At 39.1% G+C, this 26090-nt stretch overlaps 1 protein-coding gene across 1 annotated transcript; it reads right to left on the minus strand.

Moving 5' to 3' along the window:
• Window positions 1–1111: 1111 nt before the first annotated feature.
• Window positions 1112–26090, minus strand: MAP3K8 (mitogen-activated protein kinase kinase kinase 8). Its single transcript, XM_020990509.2, has 8 exons — window positions 26007–26090; window positions 18898–19256; window positions 12910–13077; window positions 10832–11093; window positions 8925–9031; window positions 4181–4333; window positions 3032–3275; window positions 1112–2171 (listed from the first exon to the last, which is right to left on the minus strand). The coding sequence occupies exons 2-8, from the start codon at window positions 19231–19233 to the stop codon at window positions 2038–2040; spliced, it is 1404 nt and encodes a 467-aa protein (XP_020846168.1). The 5' UTR covers window positions 19234–19256; window positions 26007–26090; the 3' UTR covers window positions 1112–2037.

Raw genomic sequence — 26090 nt, forward strand, 5'->3', positions numbered from 1 at the left:
GAAAGGGTTGAAGGCTGAGTAATGATAGACATATACAGGGTTAAGAAAATTAATTCTGCTACTTTTAATCTTTCTTTACTTTAACTTGGGAGAGATTAGTGGGCCTTACCTAAGTGATTTGGCTCTGAACACTGTGCCTGTTAAGACCTAAGATAGAGCTGGGGGAAAAAGAGGAGGGGGAAAATCTTTTTAACATGAAATTACAGAGGAATAAAAAACCATGGAATCTAAAATTTATTCACATTTTTTGTTCATCTACTGAACATTTCAGTAATAGCTATTAATAAAGATGCCCTTCAATGATACTTCACTGCCAAAAATTGTTACTCAAGGTAGAAATTTTATAGGACATAGAAATGTTCCAAAACTGATTCTCTCCCTAAGAAGCTTTAGCAAAGAAGAGCCAAGATCCTCTGCTTCTCTTGGTCTATTCTAGGGGGCTTTCCCTCCTTCTCTTAGGGCATTTTCCTGTTTAGCAAGGCAACCCATATTCCCACTCCCAAGCACACAGGTCTTTCCAGTCTCAGCTTTTCCTCTTTCTTGAGCTGGAACTGGGCCCTGCCATGATAACATCATTGTCTCCTTCTTGGCCACTTTCACTGCCAACCTGTGCTGAAGGAGTTGGAACTTCCTTAATTCTCTTCCTTATCCTGGTCAATTTTAAGAGGTTTTGTTCCCATCTTTCTTCTCCTCCTGTGTCACTTCCTTCCCTCCATTGCTCCCCAAGTTTTTATTAACTGTACTGAAATCATAGCCGGTACTAGATATATTTTAGCCTTATATATCTTACAGAGAAATAATAAAGATATCTAACAAAGCTTTGACCTCAAAAACAGAATTCTTAAAGACTAGTACTATCCCTTTGTGTATAACAGATATTCTCAAAGTTATTTAGGGGGCAGGGTGTTTCCAGAATTGATTTGATCCAACAGCTTTCATTAAAATCTGGTGCTCAAGATCTCAATTTGAGTTCTTAAAAGACAGAGTGGTATCTTGTGTCTCCAGATGAATGAAGGAGAAAGAGTAACAGAACAGATTCAAGGGAAAAACAGGCATAAAAGGATATGAGATGAAACAATCATAGTTAAAAAGAAAAACCACATACTATAGCTAAGACAAAATATGGAATTTATTCAGAGATTTGACCAGTCCACATTGGGCAAAATACTTTGTTTCATCTGCATTACCCGAAAACACGTTTTAATAATATTCTTAAATATTTTACAATGTCAAAAGTACAGGATTGTTCTTTAAAGCATTTGATATATAACATACACAGTATGCTCTCTCCGAACTCAAATGCTTAACACATTTGAGCATTACAAAGGTTTCAGTTTTTCCTAGAAGTTCACTCATTCATCCCATTGGATGTACAGAATTATGTGGTTTACACAGTTTTGCCAACATCCAAAACGTTGTGTTTTAAATGTATTAAGCATAGCATGTACAATAAGAATTGTTTCCATAGGAACATAACAGGACTTGTCATCAGTGACAGGTAGCTAGGGATACATTCAATCAGCCATTCCAATACACTGGCCAAGTTTACTGGTGGTTAAAACAGTACTCTGGGCCTTTCTCACCCCTCAAAAAAGTCAATGCAATTTTTGCCAGAATCTAACGTCAATGGCTCAAGGAAATACTGTTTAAAAACAACAAACATTCTCCAATAAATGAAGATTTCTTATCCAACTGAGAAACAAAAGTAGTAATTTCTACATTAACATATTCTTATAATTGTCCAAAACTGAAAATACCAAAGTGCACAACAGATGGAACCAATCACCAGAAAGTCATTCTTCTAATCTTCTCAACTTTCTTATTTGGGGGTTATCATCAGGGACATGAGAACATTTCTTCTTAATGTGTACCAATCTAGTTTCAAAGATTAACTGCATATGGGTGCCGTAGAGCCCATACCATCCAGCTAAAAGACTTGTGGTACTACCGACGTAGTCACTATGTAGAGTCATTACTAAATCTCCTAGGAGGAGATTTAGTTAGGAGACCCTAACTTGGAGCAGACGATGCTGGCATTCAGCCATATTCTAACGTAGGAGGCCCCCGGACAAGGTTGAAATAGCCAGCCAGGGCTCCGAGGTCGATATAGAGAGATCGTTGCCTCTTCATTGCTTCAGATTCTTCTGTGCTCCCAGTGCATGAAGAGGAATCTGTGAACACAACAATTGGGGGACTGTCAATTCGCCATCCAGAACAGATCGGATGCACATTTAGCCAACAAACACAATCACTTGGGGTCTGCTGAGAAGTCTTTTAAAAATCTTATTTTATTCCAAAAGCTTGAGTATTCTTCCTCAACTATCCATCTCAGATGAAACAGACCAAACGGCAATTCAAAAAGCAAATGGCTATGAGATGGTCTAGAGGAACCCACCATGCAGAGACTTCTTAGAAGAGTAGTGGGGGAAAAGGTCAGAGAAAAGTCCATGGGACTTTGAGGAGAGGCACATGGGGACAGAGTATGAATCTCAGTAGCTTTTAATACAAAGAAAATGATAAACACACACTGTTCTTAGAACAGTTTCTAAATTGAGAAGTTCTCTGTCAGGGGAAAAGATTTTTAGCAAAAGATCAAAAATGCCATTTGAATTCAAACTCTGCTTTGTAATCATGGGCCACTTAGGATATTATCCCATGGGTTAGGGCCTGAGGACATTTACTGTGAAAGCCTATAATGATACTTTACCAAAACCCAAACTATTATGGCTCATTTACTTAAAGTGAACAAGTGGACTATCTGTTGTATGAAGTCAGAAACCACTCAGGACAGGATTGGAATATCCAGACGTATGGACCAACCCACAGTGACCATCTACCAGAGATGCACATTGTGATTTTCGAGTAAATTGATTCTCAATGAGAAAAAAAAAACCTGTTTCTAAAATCCTAGCTATGGCTACAATAGCTCATGTTCTGCTTTTATTCCACAACTTCAAAGAAAGAAATCTAGAAGCATCCTTAGAAGAAAAGCAAACTTGCAGGCGACACCCTCCTATAATGTTCTCTGTACCTGTAATGTTCTCCGGCAGCTCCAAATCCTTTCTCGTTACTCTTTTCCTCTCAAAAAGGGCTGAGTCCAGACTCTGACAACGTGGCTGCTCTTCTCGGGGAGGGTTCAGGGCCTCGTGCTTCAGTAAGTCTGCTGCAGTTGGACGATGGTTTGGGTTCCTTTCCAATGCTGCTTCTATCAGCTCTCTCATGCCTGGGCTAGAGTCCTGAGCAATGTCTTCCAAAGGGGGTGCTTGCTTATGAATCTAATAACAAACCAATTTTTTTTTTTTAGTTTCTAATGAGAGAAAATGCTCTAGGGACTAGTCATTGGAAATTACATTCTGTCACCAATTTCCCCCCCCTCACTGCCAACAAAAACAACAAATATCACTCCCCAAGAGCATAGGTTTAAATTCAAACACTGGATTCATCATCTAAAAGCACTGAATTTACAAAGGGGACACCTTGTTTCTATGCTGTCTCCAACACAGCCGTGGCCTCAGCTTACCTCTGCTGCTCTGGCAAAGTCTCTACACTCTTCTCCTTTGAGAAAGGAGGGTGGTATTGTTTCTCCTGGATCCCAGACCATCAAGTGGATCAGCAGTCTAACCTCTATATCACTTATTAGCACAGGGCTTAGTAATCTCTTCTGTGTCATAGACCTCTTTTGCAATGTGGTAAAGCCTACAGAGCCCTTCTCAGAAAAAATGCCAGTTTCTACATTTATAATTAAAGGAAATGCTGAATTTCAGTTATAGATTGGTGAAAATAAGGTTGTCTTTTTTTTCCCATCCAAATTCATGGACCTCCTGAAATCTTAGGTCCCCTTGATCTCAAGTTAAGCACCCCCAACTTGAAGAGTTCAAAGTGCACAAAGGACATCTCCGGCTTGGAGACTGGGGTCATTTCAAGGTTGCTGCCAAGTACTTTAATTTTGTGGGATAAAAAGAAATGATCTTTCAAGGATGGCTGATTCAGGCCCAAGAGGCCCTTCCCTTTTATATTACTTATTACTATTATTATTAATTTTCTCCAACATAGGACATGCTTGTAGCTCTCTTAACACCATTTCAATACTCTATGACAGCCTGGGAGCTTGTCTGAGCAGGAGTTTCCCAGCCCAGGCCGAACCATGCCTCCCGTGGCTGGTTTGATGGTGTATACTTACTATGTAAAGGTAGGATGGGTAGGCAGAGCGAGGGTAGCGTTTCACCCAGGGAGGGGTACCCGTCTGCATGTGAATGAGGGTGGCCCCCAAGCTATAGATATCGGCTTTTGTTGAATGACCTCTGCAGAGAATCACTTCTGGGCTCATGTAAATCTGGAGGAAAAAAAAAAAAAGGAGGGGGGAAGGTGAGAATCAGCCCGATGTTCCCTCATTTGGTTATTTTAGTATTTATTTCCCTGCTCCATTTCTGGGAATTCCCCCGCCTTATCATTTCTATCAACCCTCTACCCTCTGCAAAAGAGACAATGCTTGCTTCTTCTAGGTAAGGAAAATAAGAGACACACTTTATTTGGGAGCCAGGCAACCTTGGCTGGAGGGAGTAAACTTAGCCTGACAAAGAATGTCTTTCAGCCACATGCTGAAAGTGCTGCAGATTGGGTCATGAAGACAGCTGATGCCAAGCAAAGGACGCAGGATTTCCATCTTGCTAGAAGCAACGACATACTGCACTTTATGGTTTTCTTAATGAGTTGGGGGGCTTTTTGTTTTTTATTTAATTTTTTTTTAAGACTTGATCTATCTTAGCCTGCTACTTTTCCCACTTGGATTGGTTCAACACTCCTGAAATATCCCACCCACCTCTTCCATCATGCCTAGGGGCTCACCATAGTAATATTGAACTTTTATTATCAATTACATAATTAATATTAATACAGAGTCAGTAGACTCAACCCACTGCAGCTCAGAACTCCTGAACTTAAGAGATCAGCCAGTCTCAGCCTATGGGATAAAGTATTGATTACAGGTGAGCTGCACCACCACACCTTGCTTTCTGGATGGGCTTTTTAAAATTAAAATATGAATTTCAATTCTTATTTAAAGTGGATAACCCACAAATCCTTCTTAGACCAAAGCTTAACATTAATAGCTTTTTGATTACTCACACAGGGATATGAATGCCCCTAAAGTTAGATAATCCTTAAATCATTTCTACTTGGCTTGAAAATGGGTTTTTTATTTACATTTTAATATAAATGTGTCTAATGTTCTGGGAATTAAGTTCTATCAAAGACCTAGCTCAAGAAGAATGACTTTTCCCCATCCTGACTCCTGCTCAACTGTTTCCTGAGGCCAAAACACTGAGATAAAGACAGTCTTCTTTGAGCACCCAAATTAAACAGAATCTACAGTGATTCCAAATAACCTGGGACAAGTACTGGTGAGTTAATGGATTTCAAAGGGCTTCCATATCCTCTAAGAAATGAGCTTGAAAGTATACGATGATTTTCAATAACAAAGCCAAACTGTCTGGGGCTGGGGATCTTAGTAAGATCCTATAGATGTCAAGAGGTCCATCAGCTTGGATGGAAAAAACAACATATACCCTTATTTTCACTAATCTTCTGTTTCTTTCGTAAATCCTACATATTTCACTTTATGTGTTTAAGAACATTATTCTGAGAACAGCTCCATAGGCTTCCCAAGATTGCCAAAGGGTTCCATGACACACACAAAGTTAAGAACCTGTGGTCTTAGAGTTGGTCCTTATCACACTTTAATGATGGCTTAGTGACTGCACTGTTGGTATAAGAGAGTCACTGCACTTTGGGCTACAGTTTGGCCTGGAAGCTGGGAGGCTTGAGCTCTAGCAATGGCTGTCTCTAGTTGTGAGACCTTGGAGGAGAGAGAACCTCTCTGGGCCTTGTTTGCTCATCAGTAAAATGATAGGATTGAATCAAAGAGAAACTACTGGAAGGTCCCCTCCAGGAAAAAAAAAATCAGATTCTTTAAAGTAAATTCTTTCATTTTCTGTGTTTTTGGAACGGAGAAGTTGTGTCTATAAAAGGGAAAGGACAAATAGATGCCACCTCTAAACCACAGTGAGTCTGCATTCCATGGGTATTCTTCTGGGCCCTCCACGCAGTGGTCCACAGAAGGTGACTTTTGTTGCTTTGTTTCATTTTTTAATGATCCTATGGCCAGCCTTGACTGAATTCTAATATAGGCCCTCTTGTGCAATTACACACAGCAAATATAGTAGCAACCTACTACCTAGTTGTGTGCTAGGCTAGATGCAGGGGGATAAAAACATTCAGTAGCCATCCTTGTCCTCAATGAGCTTATTGACTAGTAGAGGAAAGGACAATTGTTGGCATTCATTGACTAACTTAAGGTTTACAAAGGACATCATACATACATGATTCCATCTTCATGATTCCTTTTCATAGATGAGAAAATGGAGATAGTTTAGAGGGGTTCAGTGACCACCATGGTCACACCAGTCAATGTCTGCTGCAGGTTGCTCACCCACTCAGTGATTTTATGAATCAAGGTACTCAATGCTCATTCTACTACGCCACTCTGTGCTGCCTCTCCCCAGCACAAATATAGTTATAAACACCAACAACAATCTGTTTCCTCTAGGATAAAGATAAAGTATAACTTCTGTTTGGCTTTGGGAAGAATTTTAGACTCTTCCCAACTTGGCCCCAATCCATCTGTTCAGCCCCATTTTACATCATTTCCCTGCCTGTACTCTGATCCAGCATAACTGGTCTTTCTGTTTCTCATAAACAGCACTCCATTTATTTGTATTTATTCTTTTTAACTTATTCTGTAAATTATTATATAAGTGTTATTCTCTCTCCCATTAGGATGTAAGACTTCTTGAAAGTATGGATTGTTTCATTTTTTGTCACTGGCACCCCTAGCAAAATACACAGTGCCTGGCACATGATAGGGACATAACGAATGCTCAGTGATTAATGAATTGATCCACCACATAGGTTAAAACCAAACAAAACATTTTAACCAAAAAAATATATAATCTTCTAGAAGAAGAAAAAGGTGGGATGGCTTCAAATTAATCATCCTAATGCTGATTAATTTCTCTCACATATTTTAGCTTCTGATTTTTTTCCCAGTTTTTTCACTAAAATGGAATGTTGATCAGGATAACTGGGTGGTGCAGTGGATAGAGCACCAGCCCTAGAGCCAGGAGGACCCGAGTTCAAATCTGGCCTCAGACCCTTGATACTTGCTAGCTGTGTGATCCTGGGCAAGTCACTTAACCCAAATTGCCTCACTAGAAAAAAAAAGACTATAACTATAGTTAGGGGCAACTAGGTGGTGCAGTGTATAGACCTCCGGTCTTGGAGTCAGGAGGACCCGAGTTCAAATGTGGCCTCAGATACTTGACACTTACTAGCTGGGTGACCTTGGGTAAGTAACTTAACCCCAATTGCCTCACCAAAAGAAAAAAAAAAGAAAGAAAATGGAATGTTACTGTCCAGATATATTATTTCTTCAACTTCAAACTTTCCCTTCAGAGTCAAAATTTGACAACTGTAGTTTTGATACTCCCAAGATACAGACTAGTTCTGGCATTTGGAGCTGAAAAATCTTCAAGAAGTTTTCTTGCAAACCATTCTAGCCAATCCATAAGAAGCAATTTACTGTTGCAGAAAAAAAAAAGATAATCTAAATACTATCTAGTAGCAGAACACTACATTGCTGGATTTCTAACTCAGACAGGCATTGCCCTTTTTCACAGAAGATTCCCAGAAAAGGTCTGTTTTTTTTTCTCCAGCATTGCAAAATATTTAATTTAATCACACTACTGGGGAGAAATAGTAGGAGGGAGGGGAGCAATGTGTGTAATTGAAATCTAGAGGTTTTTCCTATGTTTAATACCATAACTAGTTTGGTTTTTTAATTATTTTTTCTTTACAAGTCCAGAGAGAGAAAAAGTTTATGAGGCTTCATATTTTTAAACTAATAACAAGATATCCTGAAGCATTTTCCAAAGATTTGCCCAGGGTCAGACAGCAAGCATCAGTCAGAAGCAGGAGTTGAACACAGGTCTTCATGACTTAAAAGATAATTTTCCATTCATTTTTTTTTTCATATTAGGTTGTAAAGAAGAAGAAAAAAAAACTTGCACCAGGTCAAGAACCTAAAAGCTTCCTTCTCCTCTAGCTCACAGACATCCATGCACAAGCTCAAAGATTTTATCGTTTAAAAATAGTCCCTTTGGAGTCCAGCATGATGGTGCATACCTGTAATCTATATTATTAAGGGAGGCTTTTGCTAGGGGGATTGCTTGAGTTCAAGAGTTCTGAGCTGCAGTGGCCTAAAGCCCATGAGATATGCTCCCTAAATCTGCCACCCATATGACAAGCTGCCAAGAAGCCATCAGGCTGATGAAATAAGGACAGCCCATCCCACCTCCTAATGAAGAGTCAAAGCTTCCATGCCAATGAGTCATGAGTTGAGTGACCACTACACTTTCAGCCCAGGGGAGAGAGACTCAATTGCCAACAAAATAAAAATCCCTCCTTAAAAAGGAGGAAGAAGAGAGAAGGAAGAACATCTCACTAGGAGATACTCAAAATGGTTATGGCCCATTAAGAAATTTATTAATGGCAAATCTAAGCATTGTGAGATATGAAAGACCCTGAGGACATGTCTCCAATTTAGGAAATTCTGTTCCTTTTTGCTTCATGGAAACCTTAAATATTGTTGCTATTTTGTTTTTGGCTCAGATTTGCTCATTATTCACTATTTAAATTAAATTCAACCATAATCCCACATGTACTTTAAAGAAAACTAGTGATATTATCAACTTACAGAACATTATTTCACAGGCTTTTCCTGCCCTTTACCTTCTTTCACAGGGATTCTAAAACCTTTACCAAAAAAAAACATCAGAAAGACAAAGTTATTTTCCTGGATATGTAATTACCTCTGTTCCCCGAAGATCCTTAGGAAAATAGATCTCTTCTGTCATCTTAACACTCAGTCCGAAATCTACCAACACAGCCTTCGTTGACATGAAAACGATGTTGCTGGCTGCAGCAGAAACAAAATATCTTTTTAATCTGAAAATGTACACGTATGTTATGATACAACAGTACCCAAAGAAACATATCATAGAGCAAACAAAAGACATGGGCATCTGGTGTAGTTGTCAGAAAAACGCAGGTGGAGGGGCAGCTAGATGGCACAGTGGATAGAGCACTGGCCTTGGATTCAGGAGGACCTGAGTTCAAATCCGCCCTCAGACACTTAACACATACTAGCTGTGTGACCCTGGGCAAGTCACTTAAACCCATTGCCTAGCCAAAAGAGAAAACAAAACAAAACAGAAAAACGCAGGTAGAAAAAAAAATTCAGATTCTAAGCCAAGGAGGAGGCCATTTTGTATGTAAATGACCAACATACACCAACAAAGTGGTCAGCGACTCAAGCTTCAGATTCTCAGAGCCAAAATGTAAATATGAATGGTGTCACATTGTGATCTTATCATTCTTCTGAAAGAGGAAACAACAATCCCAATTCTGACCCTATAAAAGCTGAGCCTGGCAATGGAGCCTTACGCATACATCAAGTTTTACACTGGTTCTTTTTCAGATTTGCTGATTAATGTTGCTAGAAAATTTCAAGGATCTATGATGTTATCCACAAACCTATTCCCTTTACGAAAACAGATGATAAGCCTGCTCTGCCTTAACAGATTGTATTCATGGGGTTTGAATTGTTATAGCCAGAAAAATATCTGTGCTTTAATGGCAAGCTCTCCAGCAACGAGTTAGATTGGGCCGTGGACAACATCACCTGTTTTGAGGTCCATACTCCTAAATCTTGCCAGAGCTTGTGCTCCATTGGCATAGTCTTCAGGAATCCAGGGTCACCTCCATACCACAATGTGGTTATCAGAGTAGGACATTATGAGTTCTATCTAGTTCTAGATATTATTAGGAGAGTTTCAAACATTGAATCTATTTGTTTTACATGGCCCCAAAAAAGAGAGATGAGAAGAAACCTCTCTTGATTCCTCTGCAAAGATGAGAGATCCACAGGGGTGGAATGATACATAGATTTTCAGATTTTTTTCCTGATGTATCAATCAGTTTTGCTCATTTTTTCCCCTCCTCCTCCTATTTTTCTTTTTAAAAATCCTTTGTCATATGTGATGGCTCTTTAGGGCTGGAAGAGCAGGAGGAATACAGGGGGAAAGGCAGTATAAAAATAAAAGATACCAATTTTTTTTAAATAAAATTTGTTTGGGGGTTGGGGAGGCATATCTCTTAAGGACATTTAATGACTGAAAGAGTAGTAGAATAGTGGCTAGGGTGATCTTCTTTATGTCTTATCAAATTTCTAAATCAGTGCTGTGGCATTTTTTCAATGTGGAAGAGCTCCATGGAGGAAAGGGGGGAAAAAAATCAATGGAAACATATCTATTACTGCTACCAGCTCTCAGAGAAAATGCTAGCTCTGCCTTTAAGGGACTTAAAAATTTAGGGGTAAAAAAAATTTGTGTCCTGTCAGAGTATTATGAGACCAACCCAACAAATATTCCAACAAATGATAATATATTAAGTAAGGCAATATGAGGCAGAGCTAGACGAGGAATCAGGAAGATGAGAGTCAACTCTGGCCTCTTGACACATATTAGCCATGCAATCCTAGGCAAGTTATTTAACCTCTCAGTACCTCCAAGCAGTGTTCCAAGATTATTGCAGAATTACTTCCAATAAGTAAGGGTAAAATAGATTTTGTTGGAAAAATGAAATCACAGATCCAGTCCTACCTCTCCCTCCCAAGCCCGTCCCCCGACCCCTTCCAAGACTACAAAACACAACTTACGTTTAATATCATGGTGTATTACTTTCTTTGAGTGAAGAAAATCAAGTCCCTTCAGGACATGCTTCGTGACCCAAATAATTTCAAATTCTCTCATAGGTCCACAGCTCTCCAACTTCTCCATAACAGATCCCCCCTCACCTGCTTCCATAAAGAGGTGGATAGTTTCACCCCACAAAACAGCACCATATAATTCTGCAATATTTTCATGATGGAAGCAGGCCTGAATTTCAACATCTGATGGTTTGAACTGATCTACTGGGATCTAAATGACAAAAATAGGAGGCAGATTAAGGACAGTATAATGCTAATTTCTTCACTTCTTGCAATGGGGATCTAGCAGAGAATCAATCGAGATAAACTAGGTAGCCAAAAGGCTATATTTAGATGGCCAATGAAACAGGACAAATAATTATTATTATAATTATAACAATAATGACTAAGGCATAGGCTAGCCTCCACAGAGCCAGACGGGAAAATCCACATAGTGCTATGCAGCTAAGTCAGACTTCCCACGAGTGATGGGTCACTGCTGTTTATCTCTCCCACCCCCTGAAAAAGTGAAAGAGTGGTCATCCTCACAGTTCATCAGACATGCTGACTACCCTCTAGGATGGTCTGAACCTGTGTGGAATCCCATAAGGTCTGAGGGAAAGTGTTTGCTTCAGGTAACATTGACCTACCCTGTAGGTCAGGATTACATAGAGAGATATAGATAGATAGATAGATAGATAGATAGATAGATAGATAGATATAAACATATAGATTTATATAGATATAGATTTTTATATTACATACACACACATATATGTATGTATGTATGTGTAATCCTGTTTTTGAATACATATATATACACACATATACATACATGTATGTGTATATACACACACACACACACACACACACACATATATGAGCTGTGTAATTTTCTGACCTAGACTGTAATCTTTCATGATTAAATATATGGGTACTCCAGCAAAGGAGGACTTTTTCTTCTGTGCCACAAAAGTATATTTTGATTAGTGGGGCCAGAACAAGAAATATTACTGTTAGATTTTAGATAGAACCCTAGATTTGATGCCCTTTTCTAATTTTAGTATAACAAGGGGACCCAAATCAAATCAATTGCTTCCTATAAGTGTTGGGCTCTCAAATGCTAGCGGAATTAGACAGTCCTTCACTGGCTTTTCAGAATGATGTGAAGATGTGTCCCATACAATAGGGCAGCCAACAGCTCCAGTCACTGGTGTTTTATGGTGATATGCTTCTCAATACAGAGAGAAACCAATGAGGCTGATCACATCAATTTCATATCTTAGCATAAGTTGGGGACTTAAGATACATTTACAAATTATGTCTGTATTTATAAAAGTATTTATACATATAATATATACATATATAATATAAAATTTAATCTATAATATAGTTTAAAAGCATTAGATAAATAAAAAGCATAGATAAAAATATGACAACAGTCCCACTATTAAGCATTCTCGTATACATGCATCCTTTTAAAGTTATCTACTTCTTTGACACTAGCTGTGTGACCCTGGGCAAGTTACTTAACCCCAATTGCCTGAAAGTAAAACAAAAAAAACCCCCAAAAAATAAAGTTATCTACTTCTTAGATGGGCCCAAGTTTTGAGAAGTCCTACAAATTGAGGAAAACAGACAATCCAGTGAGTTTATTCTCCCAGCCTCTGATTATTTCCCTGCCCAGTTCTCATCCTCAGAAAGAGGAAGAAGGGGTCTGTGGGCTCAGAGTCATGGAGTCAACCACAACTTGTAATTGTCCTACGCCTCCCCCCAAATGTGGGAGTAATAACAGCACTGAAGCTGTGGGTAAACAAGTGAAATCCCAGCTCTGGGCTAGCTGCAGGCCCTTTCTTTTTGTCACAGTTAGAAGCACACAGATTCATAGTCTGCAAGAATTTAGGTAGCGAGTGAATACAGATGTTTTTAAATGGGTCATCTCATAGATGGGATCCAGCCAAAGAAACTACAATCCAGTGAAAATATTTGAAACACGCAAAGGGGGAAAATGTGAATGGGAAGGAGTATTTTTTGCTATAAATACATACCAGTTTACATGCCATTCTTTTTTTTGTTCTCCTATCTTGTGCTAAGTATACTTTTCCAAAAGCTCCCCGGGGAATGAAATCAGAGCCAATATTCCTGTAAGTTAGTTTCCACGGAAAAAGGAAAACATCAGCATCGATCTGGTACCTTCCATTTTGGGGGATGATGACCTGTTAAATGATTTTAAAAAGGGCAGAGCTTCAATTAAAAAGATCCTTTTGGATACATGCTACAACGTACTGTATGTCTGAAGAGATGCCACTGACCATATGTGATCACCATGACACACTGTATACAGAAAGCTATATTTAGAACCATTGACAAGGCAAAGGAAGCATGTGAAAACTCATTCCTGGTGAAACCTGCTCAAATTTCCATCTAGCATGAGTAAGCTCTTTTAAATTACAACCTATAAAATTATTTTCACCATGGAACACCACTGCCATACCACGCTGATTGGCTTGAAACAATGACTGCATAAACAGAGCTGCAGGTTGATTTGTTTTTAAGTAGAATATGATAACCTGTTAGTCTACATAGCTATTACTCACACATGATGCACACTTCAGAGATTAACTAATGGTCACAGAGCATTCTAAAAACAGTAGATCAAGGTGAGACTGAACCATTTTAAGAAAGGCACTACCCTAAAGAATGTTATATAGAACAATAATGTAAAAATATTCCCAAAGGGCGGTTTCTGCATAAGCTATCTCCACCCTCTGGGACATGAAAGAAGACAGCCATTTCTGCACCAACACTGGGAACCAAATTTGAAAGTTAAAATCAAACCATAACAGGCTACACATGAAGCCTTTAGTAAATGGGCCTAAATACACTTCCACTCTTCCCAAAAATCAACCCTGCCATAATTTTTCCCAAATGTAATGAATTTGAATCAAAATATTATTAAATAGGAGTCATTATCTTTCATCATGACATTTGGATTATTTAGCTCCAGTAGAAGAAAGATTGTAGATGGGGGAAGGGGAAAAGGGTTTGTGACTAATAGTACTAAAAAGCTAATGAATAAGGGAGAGAGAATGAGAATTCAAATTATATTTCACTGTGTCTAACATTCTCATGATCATGACTTTGGCCTTCTGTATGGGTACACTATTAAAAACAGTCGAGACCAAATAATTAACTTTAGCCAACATTCTCCAAATGATGCACCTACTGGGGCAGAGAATAAGTCTAACACTATAGAAATCAACATCTATTGAGCACCTGATGTGTGCAAAACTTTGGATCGGGCCACTATTGGGGTTAAAAAGCATAAAACACAACCTTGGCCTCTTGGCAAAACCAGATCCTTCCATGTTATAAAATAGTATCTTGGGGGCTGGCAGGAGTTTTAAGAAACCATTTAATACTATACTAGGAATACAGTAAGTGATTAATTTACTTCATCTTACAACTTCATACAGAATAATTCTTGCCACCTTTATTGGAGGTGCAGTTTTCCTGTTCTTAAAAAATTAATAATAATAATAGAAATTCCATAAGCTCCTTCAGTAAATGAATTTGATTTTTAACAATCTTCTCTATCAGAAAAACACTACTTCTATCTCTTCCTAATTCCTTATGCTGTAGTTTAAGTCCATCTCCTCTTATTCTACCCAGAGAGACAGAGAACAAGTAGCTACCACCCTCTAAATAAGAGCCCTTTACTTAACTGAATGCCATCATTAAAGTATCAACATCAAAATATATTTACCAGGGGCCTAACTTTATAAGGTACCAACCACACATCAGCCTTCTGCTCTCCTGGATGAATGATCCAGGATGTGTGAAAAACACAACCACTTTAAATTAATGCATATTTTTAAGCATTTTCTTATTTATGCAGATTGCTGATATACATACTAAATTCTAGACTCAGGATGAATTTTGAAGATGACTTTGAATATCATCTCTTCAAAAATCTTGGAGAAAACTGAGCAAAAACCTTGGTTGAGGGGCAGCTAGGTGGTACAGTGGATAGAGCTCCGGCCTTAAAGTCAGGAGGACCTGAGTTCATATCTGGCCTCAGACACTTGACACTTACTAGCTGTGTGACCCTGGGCAAGTCACTTAATCCGAATTGCCTCACTAAAACAAACAAACAAACAAATTTTTAATAACCTTGGTTTGTTATCTATACGCTACACACTTGTCTGGGTCAGGGATGTCCAATTCAGTCACTCTCTGTCATGACATAATTATAACATCTGCCATTTATAGAACACCTTAAAGTGTATAGAATTTCTCTTTATTCTCTCACTTGAGTTTCATGAGAGCCCCACGAGATAGGTACCAAAAATATTATTATGCCCTTTTTATGAAGAGAAAACTGAGTTTTGGAGAGGATAAGTAATTTGCCTATGGTCAGAGGGCTAATATCTGGGTACCTAGATAATGCAGTGGATAAAGCACTGGGCTTGGAACCAGAAAGATTCATTTTCATGAATTTAAATCTGGTCTCACACTTAGTAGCTGTGTGACCCTGGACAAATCATTTAATCCTGTTTGCCTCACTTTCCTCATCTGTAAAATGAACTAGAAAAGGAAATAGCAAACCACTCCAGTATCTGTGCCAAGAAAACCCCAAATGGGGTCACTATAGAGTCAGAAATGATGGAAATGAATCAACAACGACAACCCAGAGAGAGAAGTGTCAGAACTAAGGCCATGTCATTCACAACATCACGCTACCTCCCAAACGTAAATAAATATGATATTAATCTTTGTTTCTCTTCAAAAAGACTGACTAATCAGAAAATACATGTTCTGGATCAAAGGGTCCATAGGCAGCAATATCTAATTTGGGCTACAAAATCACAAGCATCCAGTCTGTTTCAGATGATATCACCACAGTTTGCTATGCTGGAATAGGTGAAGAGTAGGGATCAAAAACCTTATTAACAGAAACATATGTTCCAGAAATTATATTTGCTTTCCATGTGCAGAGTCATGAAGGTTAAAGGAGACATTCTGAAGCAATCTGTGAACCTTAATGCCCTAAACAAGTTGCACTTGCTAAACAAGGGCTGGCTATCATTTTTATTATTATATCATCACCCACCATCACTACTGCTACTACTGCTACTACTGCCACTAATCACCACCACTCTCACCACCACTACCACTGCCACCACATCTGGCACTAGCATGAAATAATGCTAGTTAATCTATTAGAATCAGCTTATCACAAAATCCTGTTGGGTATCAGGCCATTCTGCTCTTAATAACTATTTAGTGACAACAACAATGACATGTTTAGAACAATACTGCCTACTCTTCTGCTGCCATAACCTTCTATTTGTAATTATGATCTTTACAGGCCTGGAGAACAAATTTTTAGAGGTCTGCATATACCTTCCTGGGTATATACAGGTATATACGGGTCCTGATCCGTCAGCCTTCTCTAAAATCATTGCCAAAACCATTGGAGTTACTTGGGATTTTTTCCCCCACTTCCAAAACCCGCTGCAGATTCTTCGAAATGAGAGCTGATGCTGTAGTGACTTCTGCCACTTCTTTCGGAGGACTAAATTTTGCCATGTGAACCAGCCGTTAACTTACTGGACACCTCTTCTACATCAGACATTGCACAGAGGACGGGGGAAGAAGAACCCAAAGATGAACAAGACAGTGTGGTCCTCTCTCCTCGGGCAGCTTACAGAGTCCAGCAGGGAGAAGAGACAAGCACACAAATAGCTAATATGAGGTAGCACGTCATCTATATCGTAACAGGGGTATAAGCCAATTAGGTTCTATGGGCCAATAGGGTACAGTGGCACTTGGAAAGGGCAAATCAGATTTGTTTTTGAAGGAGAAACTAGTGAATCCTAGAAGACTTTGTGAAGGAGGTGGCATTCAGGTTGGGCCTGTAAGAATGGAAAAGGCTTTGACAGGCAGAGATACTGTCCTCCCTGTCCTAAGTAGAAGGAAATGAATGGCATGAATCAAGAGAAAGAGATAAGAAAAGTATAGGAAGCATTTCAAGGAATGCTAAATAGTCCAACTTGGCTAAAAACATGAGTTAGTGGTAGAAAAAGAGTAAGAGCCAACAATGGAAACGGAGACTGAAGCCAGCAAATGGAAAGCGTCTCCCTTTTCTGCATCAATTTTACTAAGCCATAAATTAAATAAGATATATATGTGTGTATATATAATTATAATATGCACACCTCACTGCAGATATCTAGATCATTTTAGCCTTCAAGATGACTAGCTAGATATTTAATAACAGGCTGCCACTTAATCCTCACCTCTCACCTGGTTGCACTACTTTGGGACTTCTGACTTCTATGCCTTGTCCCCACTTCCTAGCTTCCTTTTGTGTGGTATGCTTCCCCAATAGACTGTAAACTTCTATGGGCAGGAACTGTCTTTTTTCATACTTTAATCTCTAGCATTTAGCACAGTGCCTGGCACACAGCAGGTGCTAAATAAATGTTTATTGACTGATCATAGCATTATACATAATTCAAGATACTTTCCAGAAGAAATTAACACCCAAAAAAAGTGAAGGCACCAGAGGAAGGAACTCTACTCAGTCTATTATTCTACTACTATTCAGCAGAGTTCACAATCGCTATACTATCAGGCAAAGCAAACACAAACTGTACAGATTTATCTTGAACAATGTCGGATTACAGCTGAACATGGCCAGCTTCCAGTAAAGACAAATCATTGAACCATCCAGCTGACCCAAGTGGGAATACTGTTTTTGTCTAAGTGAATGTAGGACAACAGACTTTCAAAATAAAAATGAAAAAAATTATCAAGTACAGATCTTAGGCATGGGCTGTTTTTACTCCTTCCACAAGGGTCTCCTCAAAGTTACCCATTTTGTGATTAAGAGACATAATATAAAAGTCTTCACTTTCAATAAGTGTTATTTATAAGTTGTTGCTTACTACTCTCAGTACTGTGTGGGCAGTTGTTTCTAAATTAGGTTAGGTTCTGATGATGCCTAACCCCCACCTTGCAAATACGAAGGACATCAGTATAACCCTGGCACACCTGAGCACATCACATGATCTTCTCTCGGGGACATCATTTGGTGCCATCATGGTTTAGATTATTTGCATTCTAGGGATGACTAGTAAACACAACATTCATCCCTCACTCACGCTCTGCCCATTAAAAAGGATGAGCCTGTGATTAGATATTTGCAGTCTGTAGCTTATAAGTTGTGTGGCTGCAAAGACTCACTCTAGTTAATGGTAAAATTCCAATGACTTGATGAACCTCACTCAGTCCTCCCTTCCCCCTCAATGACTGAGATGAACAAGAAATTTGGTCTTCACAAATAAAAGTTAGGTACAGTTGTTATTTCTATTGTAGAATAAGAATATTTCTTTCAGAATTCTTACTATCATTTTGCCTAAACTACATAATAAGAGAGAGAAGGAGCTTTTCTCATAAGGCCCCTCATTCAGAATACTCAGACTGGCCACTGATAGAAACACTAGTCTTTGAATATTTAAAAAGAGGTAATAGGGTATAGGGGCTAGCTAAAAGGCATCCTGATTTAGAGTGAGGAAAGATCTGAGGAGGAATACTAGCTCCAACACTTATTAGCTATAAGACCACAGGCAAGTCATGTGACTTGTGTGCCTCAGTTTCCTCGTCTGTAAACCAGAGATAATAATAGTCATACTATCCCCTTTAGAAGGTTGTTGCAGGGAAAGGGTTTTGTACATAGATTCTGGGGATACCCCATAGAAATGTGAGCTGCAATTATTGCTTTTTAGTCTCATTCAGTAAAAATCAAAACTGAAACCTTAAAAGATTTTGTATTGAGCTTTTAACTTCAAGGTGATTCTTACCACATTTATAGGTGTTGTGAAAGCTGGCCAAAGTTAAGCTACTCTTAAGCTACACTGATCTGCTTGCTACCTTTTCTACACTGGGTGATCTCTAGACTAGTCAAGATTTAGCAATAATACAAATGGAAAAATCATGAAAAGCAAAAACTTGGCAGGTGAGTTGCTCACTGTATTTAGTAGAATTCCAGATTCCTGTGGCCGACGTCCACAATAATGCTTTGTGGCATTGGAAACGTGATTAGAAAAAGCAAGCAAGTCCTCCACAGTTCCATATCTGACGGATGATGGCAAAGAAACTTCCTGGCCACTGAGTAAAAGTGATTCCGCACGCTCTTCGTTTTGATTAGCATCCTGGCCCATCTTGACAAGGCTGTGTTCATAAACTGCAGGTTCTCCACTTGGGTAGAGATTTTCCATCATGTCTATGACTTCAGACATATTCAGGTTTTCAATTAACAAGTCAATTTCTTCTTTATCATCACTTCCCGTGCTCATATACTCCATTACTGTTGTGTTTTCTAAATCAACTGCAAAGTCAAAGGACAATTATTGGTTACAGTAAGAAGCATAAATCAGTACTGAAATAAACAAAAAGAAAAAGGCTGAGAATAGATTTCAGTATTTACATCTTTATGTGTAAGTCAAAGATTTTATTGTATGATATAAATGTAACCATTAACTCGGCCCAGCAGGGAAAAAAATAATGTAAGTCTTCAACCAGAGGAGTAAATTATTATTATGTATTTTTAAGTAAGTCTTCAGCCAGAAGGGTAAATTGTTATTTATTGTAAGTATCAAACTTTTGCTAATATAGTTTGTAAGTATCAGATTGGTTGATATTTAAGCTCCATAGGTTTAAAGTTAGAGAAAAATATCATTATGCATTATGGCATTATACAGTTATCCCCTTGAGAAATTATAGGAAAGAAAATTGAGAAGCAAGGTCAAATTCAAGAGAATCAGATTCTATGGAGCACAGATCATTTGAAATAAAGATAGCCTACAGTGCAGGCTAAGTCCTTTCATTAAGGGAATTTGTTCTGTGAAGTTTGGATTCAGTCAAAGGGCCATACTTTTTTTTTAAATAAATTTATTTATTTATTTTTAGATTGCAATATTCACCTCCAAAAGATTTTGAGTTCCAAATTTTCTCCCCATCTCTCCCCCACCCCGATGGCATGTAAATTGACACAGGCTCAACATATACATTCATATTAAACCTATGTTCATATTAGTCACATTGTAAAGAAGAACTAGAATCAATGGGAGAAACCCCAAGAAAGAAGAAACAAAAATAAAAAAAAGAGGAAGAGCAAATAATATGCTTTGATCTGCATTCAGACTCTATAATTCTTTTTCTGGATGTGGACAGCATTTTCCATCAAGAGTCTTTTGGAGTTATCTTAGATAACTTGCATTGCTAAGAAGAGATAAGTCAATTAAAATTAATCATCACATGATGTGGCTGTTACTGTGTACAATGTTCTTCTGGTTCTGCTCACTTCACTCAGCATCAGTTCATATAAGTCTTTCCAGGTTTTTCTAAAGTCCGCCTACTCATCATTTCTTATAGCACAATAGTATTCCATTACATTCATGTACCACAACTTGTTCAGCCATTCCCCAACTGATGGGCCAAAGGGCCACACTTGAAGACCTAGAGGGCCACATGTGGCCCGCAGGCCGCAGACTCCCCACCCCATACACCAACATTTAGGGCAGCTAGGTGGCACCATAGCGCACAGAGCTCTAGGCCTGGAATTGGGAAAACTCATTATCCTCATGAGTTCAAATCTGGCTTCATACACTTACTAGTTGTGTCCCAGAACAGGATTTACTGTGATTTGAGCTCGGGATCCATACCACAAGTGCATAATAAATAAACCTTTCCAACTTGAATCAGTTTTAGTTTATTTCTGGACACCAATTCCTTAAATCTAAGCAACATGAGTGACACAAATTCATTAAATTCAGTAACCATTAAAAAAAAGTCTAGTCCAATTTGACAAACCTGGTAGAAGCTTTAAAAAAAGAAAAAGACTATTGCATAGATGATGAAAGTGCTAGCTAGAGCAAAAACAGGGATCAGAAAGAAAATCACCTACATGCCATGGGCAAGCACTTTTTTATACAATGCACGGGCACATATATCAATATAAATACATAATTTGCGTAATTATATTATGCAGAAAATATGGAAGTAGGAAAACAATCAAATATATACTTTTCCTCCTCCTTGCAGGCTTCTGGAAATGCATTTCCTTCTCAGCTACTCACACAATGGAAAGAAAAACATCTCTCCATTGGCATAGAATATTCAAAGCCTAAATGATAAGAACCTGAAGGAAAACCCAGTAGAACCATGGAAAGCTCAGTAGAAAGGAAAAAGCAGAAGATATAGCTTTGAAATCAAAACCTTGCAGTTAACTAAAACCAAATCAAGGAGGTTCAAAGATCAGAAGTTCTATGGCCACCAGCCCAACATAACTCTAGTTTCAAGCCAAACACCTTTCCTTGGCTCTCACTCCTGAAAAAACAACACCATTCTCCCCACAAGAATCTCTAAATACAAAATCTGCACATCATAAAACAGCTTTCAATTAGTTAACTTGGCAAATGAAATTCACCCTCTGGAGTCAGTCTGTATGCAAATAATTTGGGTTACATTCTTTAGGAGCTCATCAGATGGAACTTCTATTTCTGGGAATAGTTCTGGGTCTAAATGAATAGATAGGTTAAAAAAGATAATAGGGAAAAGGATTATAGTTTCAGATTTTAGTTCTGCCAGTGCCTGTAAGTCTGGAGACATGCCGCTTAACCAGTGAATTAGGCTTTTTTTTTAACCTCTTTTCACCAAAAACATATACTTCCACTGTATTTGGATGCTACTATGGAAGATTATGTTTGTAAGGTTGCTGCAAGCAGCAGTAGTAAGAACAGGTAAAGGAATACAAAATTAGTCTTTCAAAAGTGGAAAATCTGTTAGCTCTTACCATAAAGTTAACCAACACTTATAGTGTAATTTTTTTTTTAGTCAATTGGGGTTAAGTGATTTGTCCAGGGTCACACAAAAAGTCCTCTTGATTCCAGGGTCTATGTTCTATCTAGTGTGCCACCTAGCTGCCTCCATAGTTATAGTATATACATCAGGTGTAACATCTGGGAATTTTCAAAAGAAAAGGAGATAAAAGGGAAGGGAAGGAATTTAACAATCACTTAGTACAAGGGAATATTTCAAGTCAAAAAGGAGTAGAAGGGATATTTTCTTTGGAGAGAAGTAACAAACTGGTGGATAGAAAGTTGAGTTCAAAAGATCTGGGTTCAAGTCCAAACTCGGGCATATACTGGCTTTGTGACTAAGCAAATCACAACCTCACAATGCTCTAGATCAGTGGTGTTCAACTCAGATAGAAACTGGGGCCACTAACCCACAAATACAGCACTTTCAGCCATATATTAACAGTCTTAAAACACAGTATTATCTATATTTTATTATGTTTTTATTTTGTTAAATATTTCCCAATGATTTCTGGATGCGATTAGGAGATTTATGGTTTGGGGATCCCTTGTGCCTCAAAATCCTTTCAAGGGGTCAGAACTATCTTTATAATAATAGACATTTTTATTATGGTAAACATCAATAAACACAACTCACATAAACAATGGTGGGGGGAGGAGGAGGTCTTCAATGTTTAAGAGTGTAAAAGGGGTCATGAAATCAAAACATTTGAGAACCACCATCCTATACCAATGAAATTAAAGGTCCAATTCCTATCCCTATCCTATATTTTCTCTTGCTGGAATAACTAAGGGGTAATAACTAGGCAACACGTCCTAAGAGATGGGCAATGACCTTTAGTTCAGACACGCACTCCTGAAAGGATAACACCTCCCCACCCTGCATACATATACAAATATGTAAGGATCTTGTAACCATAAACTGCCTAACTGTCTTTGCCTAGGGTGAGAAAGATCATAACCTTCTCCTCCCAGCAAACTGGTACCTCAGATCAGAGTTCTGAGAATATGGTACATGGTGTTAGGCTGTGAATGGATGAGCTGAATCTTAGTAGTACCTAAGGCTAGTACCTAGCCTTAGTTACTGGATACATTTCACCTCAGATGCTTCTCTGAAAAATGATGATATGGCCAAATAGCTACCACAAGTGAAGTTTCTAGAAATCAGATTTTTTTTTAAGTATGAAGTACTTTAGCTGTCATATGAAGACAATCTACTACTACAGTATAGTACAGCTAATATGTCCTGATGGCCCTTGTGCAAAGAAGGATGATTACAAAAAAAAAGACAAATCTTGCTATGGATACTGTGGGCATTTGGGAAAAGTTAAATCAATTCTCTCATCCTCACATTATTTTAATTCATCTTCTAGATTGTAGGTTGAACAGCAGAGGCCAATCTCTATTGGAGGAGGGAGTTCCCTGCATGGATGAAGTTATAGAGGCAGTTTAAAAAAAAAAAGGCTCCCCAAAATCTTAATTTCAGATGGTAGGTCTCAGAAGTTAAACAATTTTAGGGTCAAACATTAAATCTTCTGATCAGGCTCACCTCTTAAGTTATTTTGGTGTAAACTCTTGAGACAATCTGCAGGAATTTAAAAAGCATGCCTTTCACATTGGCATCGGCTGAGCAAACTGCAAACTCTGTGGAATTTTCCCCTGCTTCCTCTCTGGAGTCATGTGAACTCATGGACTTTTTTTTTTTAAGAAACATATTTGATTAGTAAGTCAATAAGTCCTCCCGAGCCAACAGGATGCTAAGCAGAGTTACTTTTTGTCACAACTTCTGTTTTTTTAAGTCTGGATTGTATAAGAAGAAACTGCAACTAACTGCTCAATGAAACCAAAGCAGTATCCATGCTCTGTCAGCCACATCCCTCTCACTGACACTCCAGCAACATGGCCCTGAGGACAACTTACTGTCTTAATACTTCTACAGATGCAAGTGGTGATGTTTTCTGAGTTGCTTTTTCAGTTGACTAGACAATCTACTGATACCTTCAGAGCTAATCTCAAGAACACATGGTAGTGCAGGTACCACTAAAATTCTGTCTTACCGATGAGCAAAGTGAGATTCACAAAGCTAAGACAACTTGGACAGAATAAGAACAAGTAGCTACAGAAAGAATGAATTAACTGCAAAGTTGCTCTAGCATAGCAATCAATGTGTTGTAGCATACTAGGCCAAATGCAACGTCTCCACTCTTACTTACTGACACAAGCAACTTACTGACAAAAAACATATCCTTAAAAAAACTTTACACCTGGAAGAGGGGAGTACAAAATCATTTGCCTCAAGTCACCAGGTGAAAGCCCTAGCAGAGGTAACCAATACAATGTTCTAGGTTAATGGAATCAGAAGTCCTGGCTTCCAGTTTCTACCCTGCAACTGGCCAGCTGTCACCTAAGGTTAATGTCCTTATTTACAACTCCCCTCTCTAGTGCCTTAAGGATTATTTTCCTCATAGCAACCTCTTAAGGTAGTAAGTAGTGTAAGTATTATTAACGATGTTTTACATTTGAGGAGCCAGAGGCTCACAATGTCTCACATAGTGTGTATGTACTCTCTCAGGAACACTGTCTCCTGACTTCCGGCCCAATACTTTCACACCTTATTAGCCTTGGTGTATTCTTATCAGTAAAATAATAATAATAATAATAATAATAATAATAATAATAATAATCTATTTACCTCAAAGTCCTGGAGAAGCAAAAGAGATTACCTATTTGGCTTTCAAAACTGCACCCCCTAAAAATATAAGGTACTAAACACCTGCAAGAATCTTCTTGTGGGATGTCGGTTGCAAGAATCCTGATAGAGGAGGTGGCTACTCCCCTTGCAATCAATATTAAGAATCCCTCACTAGTTTGTATTAAACAGAATTTTCCCCTGGAAAGGAGGTGGGGGGAGAAGCTTTACTTAGTGGTCAATTACTCCAGGTGCAAAGATTTCTTGCTTTAATATGCAAATAAAAGGTGTACCCTTTCTCACAGGTAGCCAGCTGTCCAAATAGCATTTCTAATCTCTTAATAGAGACCTTTCAGAATAAAGCCTAAGGATGGTGTATTTTAATTGGGCTGAAGCACTGCATTAATTAATCACAAAAAGCCAAAAGATCTATACTGAAGAGAAAAACTGGTTTGAAGGTCATGAAACAGTAAGCACAATGGAAAATCTTCGGGTGAGATAATCTATTTGGCCTATATAGATTACTCAAAGTAATGGTATGTAAAGCTGATGTATTTTTAGTTTCAAGGAACAGCCCCTTATTTTGGTTCAAACCACCCACCCTCCAAGATGAAAATTAGCAAGAGTTTACATCACTTCACACAGGCCAGATCGGGCTCTACCCTCTCCCTTCCTCACTCCCTTTTGAAAAATCCCATCCAGCAACTTGAAGCATAGCCTTCAACACTTTCAGGTTGAACCTGTCAGTTTGAGCCCATAAGGAATGGACGCTGAGCCTCAGGGTGTCAGAATGAGAGCAGCCCTCAGTAAATACCTCCAATGAAGTTCCCCCCCTCCCCACCCCCCCCGCTTGCTGATATAGCCTTTCTAGCCCCAAAGCCCCGTCTTGATGCCATGACGCAAAAGCCAAAATACTCGGAGCAACTGAGTCGGACTCCCAAAAGCCCCAAACTCCTTCCTCCCTCCCCAGTTCCTGTTACTTCATTAAAATTATCAGTCCCTACAGCACCTGCAGTTTAGGAATAATTCTTACGATTAGATCAACAAGATGCATTAGGGTGATCTGTTAGTATATAGTTATGTCTACTGATGTTTTTGAAGGGGCGCAGAGAGCATCCGGGGCCAGATACCACAGATTCTGGTCTGGGTGGCACTCACCTGGGACAGAGCTCCGCGAGCTCCCCAGCGGCCGTGGGAGAGAGGTGAGGCGTCCATCTCCCCCCTCCCGGGCACAGCCTAGACCTGCACTACCAAACTAGAGCAAGTCTTGCGGACAGCAGGGATCCGGGATTGAGAAGGAAAGGGGCGGGTTCGAATGACGGCCACCAGTTAGAGTTTCGCAAGGTGCTTTCCAGCGGGATCTCGCAGCATCCCGACAGGGTCCGAGAGGAAGGAAACTCGGCAGCAGTGGCCGGTTCGCAAATCCAGCTAGCCCCCGGGGAGTTCCCCTTCTCTTCCCGGCAGCCAGGCGGAGAAGAGGACGCTGCCAAAAATAAAAAGTCCTCTCTCCCCACTCCACCCGAGTCCCCCAATGCCCCCGTGACGCCTCGGCTTCGCGCTTCTTTCCTACCTGGAGTCCCCGTGCAACCCGGCGGACGGGCAGCTGGACCTCTCCAGGGACAGCGCTCCGCAGCTCGCTCACAGCCAGAGTGGG

Source organism: Phascolarctos cinereus, unplaced genomic scaffold (genome assembly GCF_003287225.1).
Source record: "Phascolarctos cinereus isolate Bilbo 61053 unplaced genomic scaffold, phaCin_HiC Scaffold_1;HRSCAF=81, whole genome shotgun sequence".
Taxonomy (NCBI): domain Eukaryota; kingdom Metazoa; phylum Chordata; class Mammalia; order Diprotodontia; family Phascolarctidae; genus Phascolarctos; species Phascolarctos cinereus.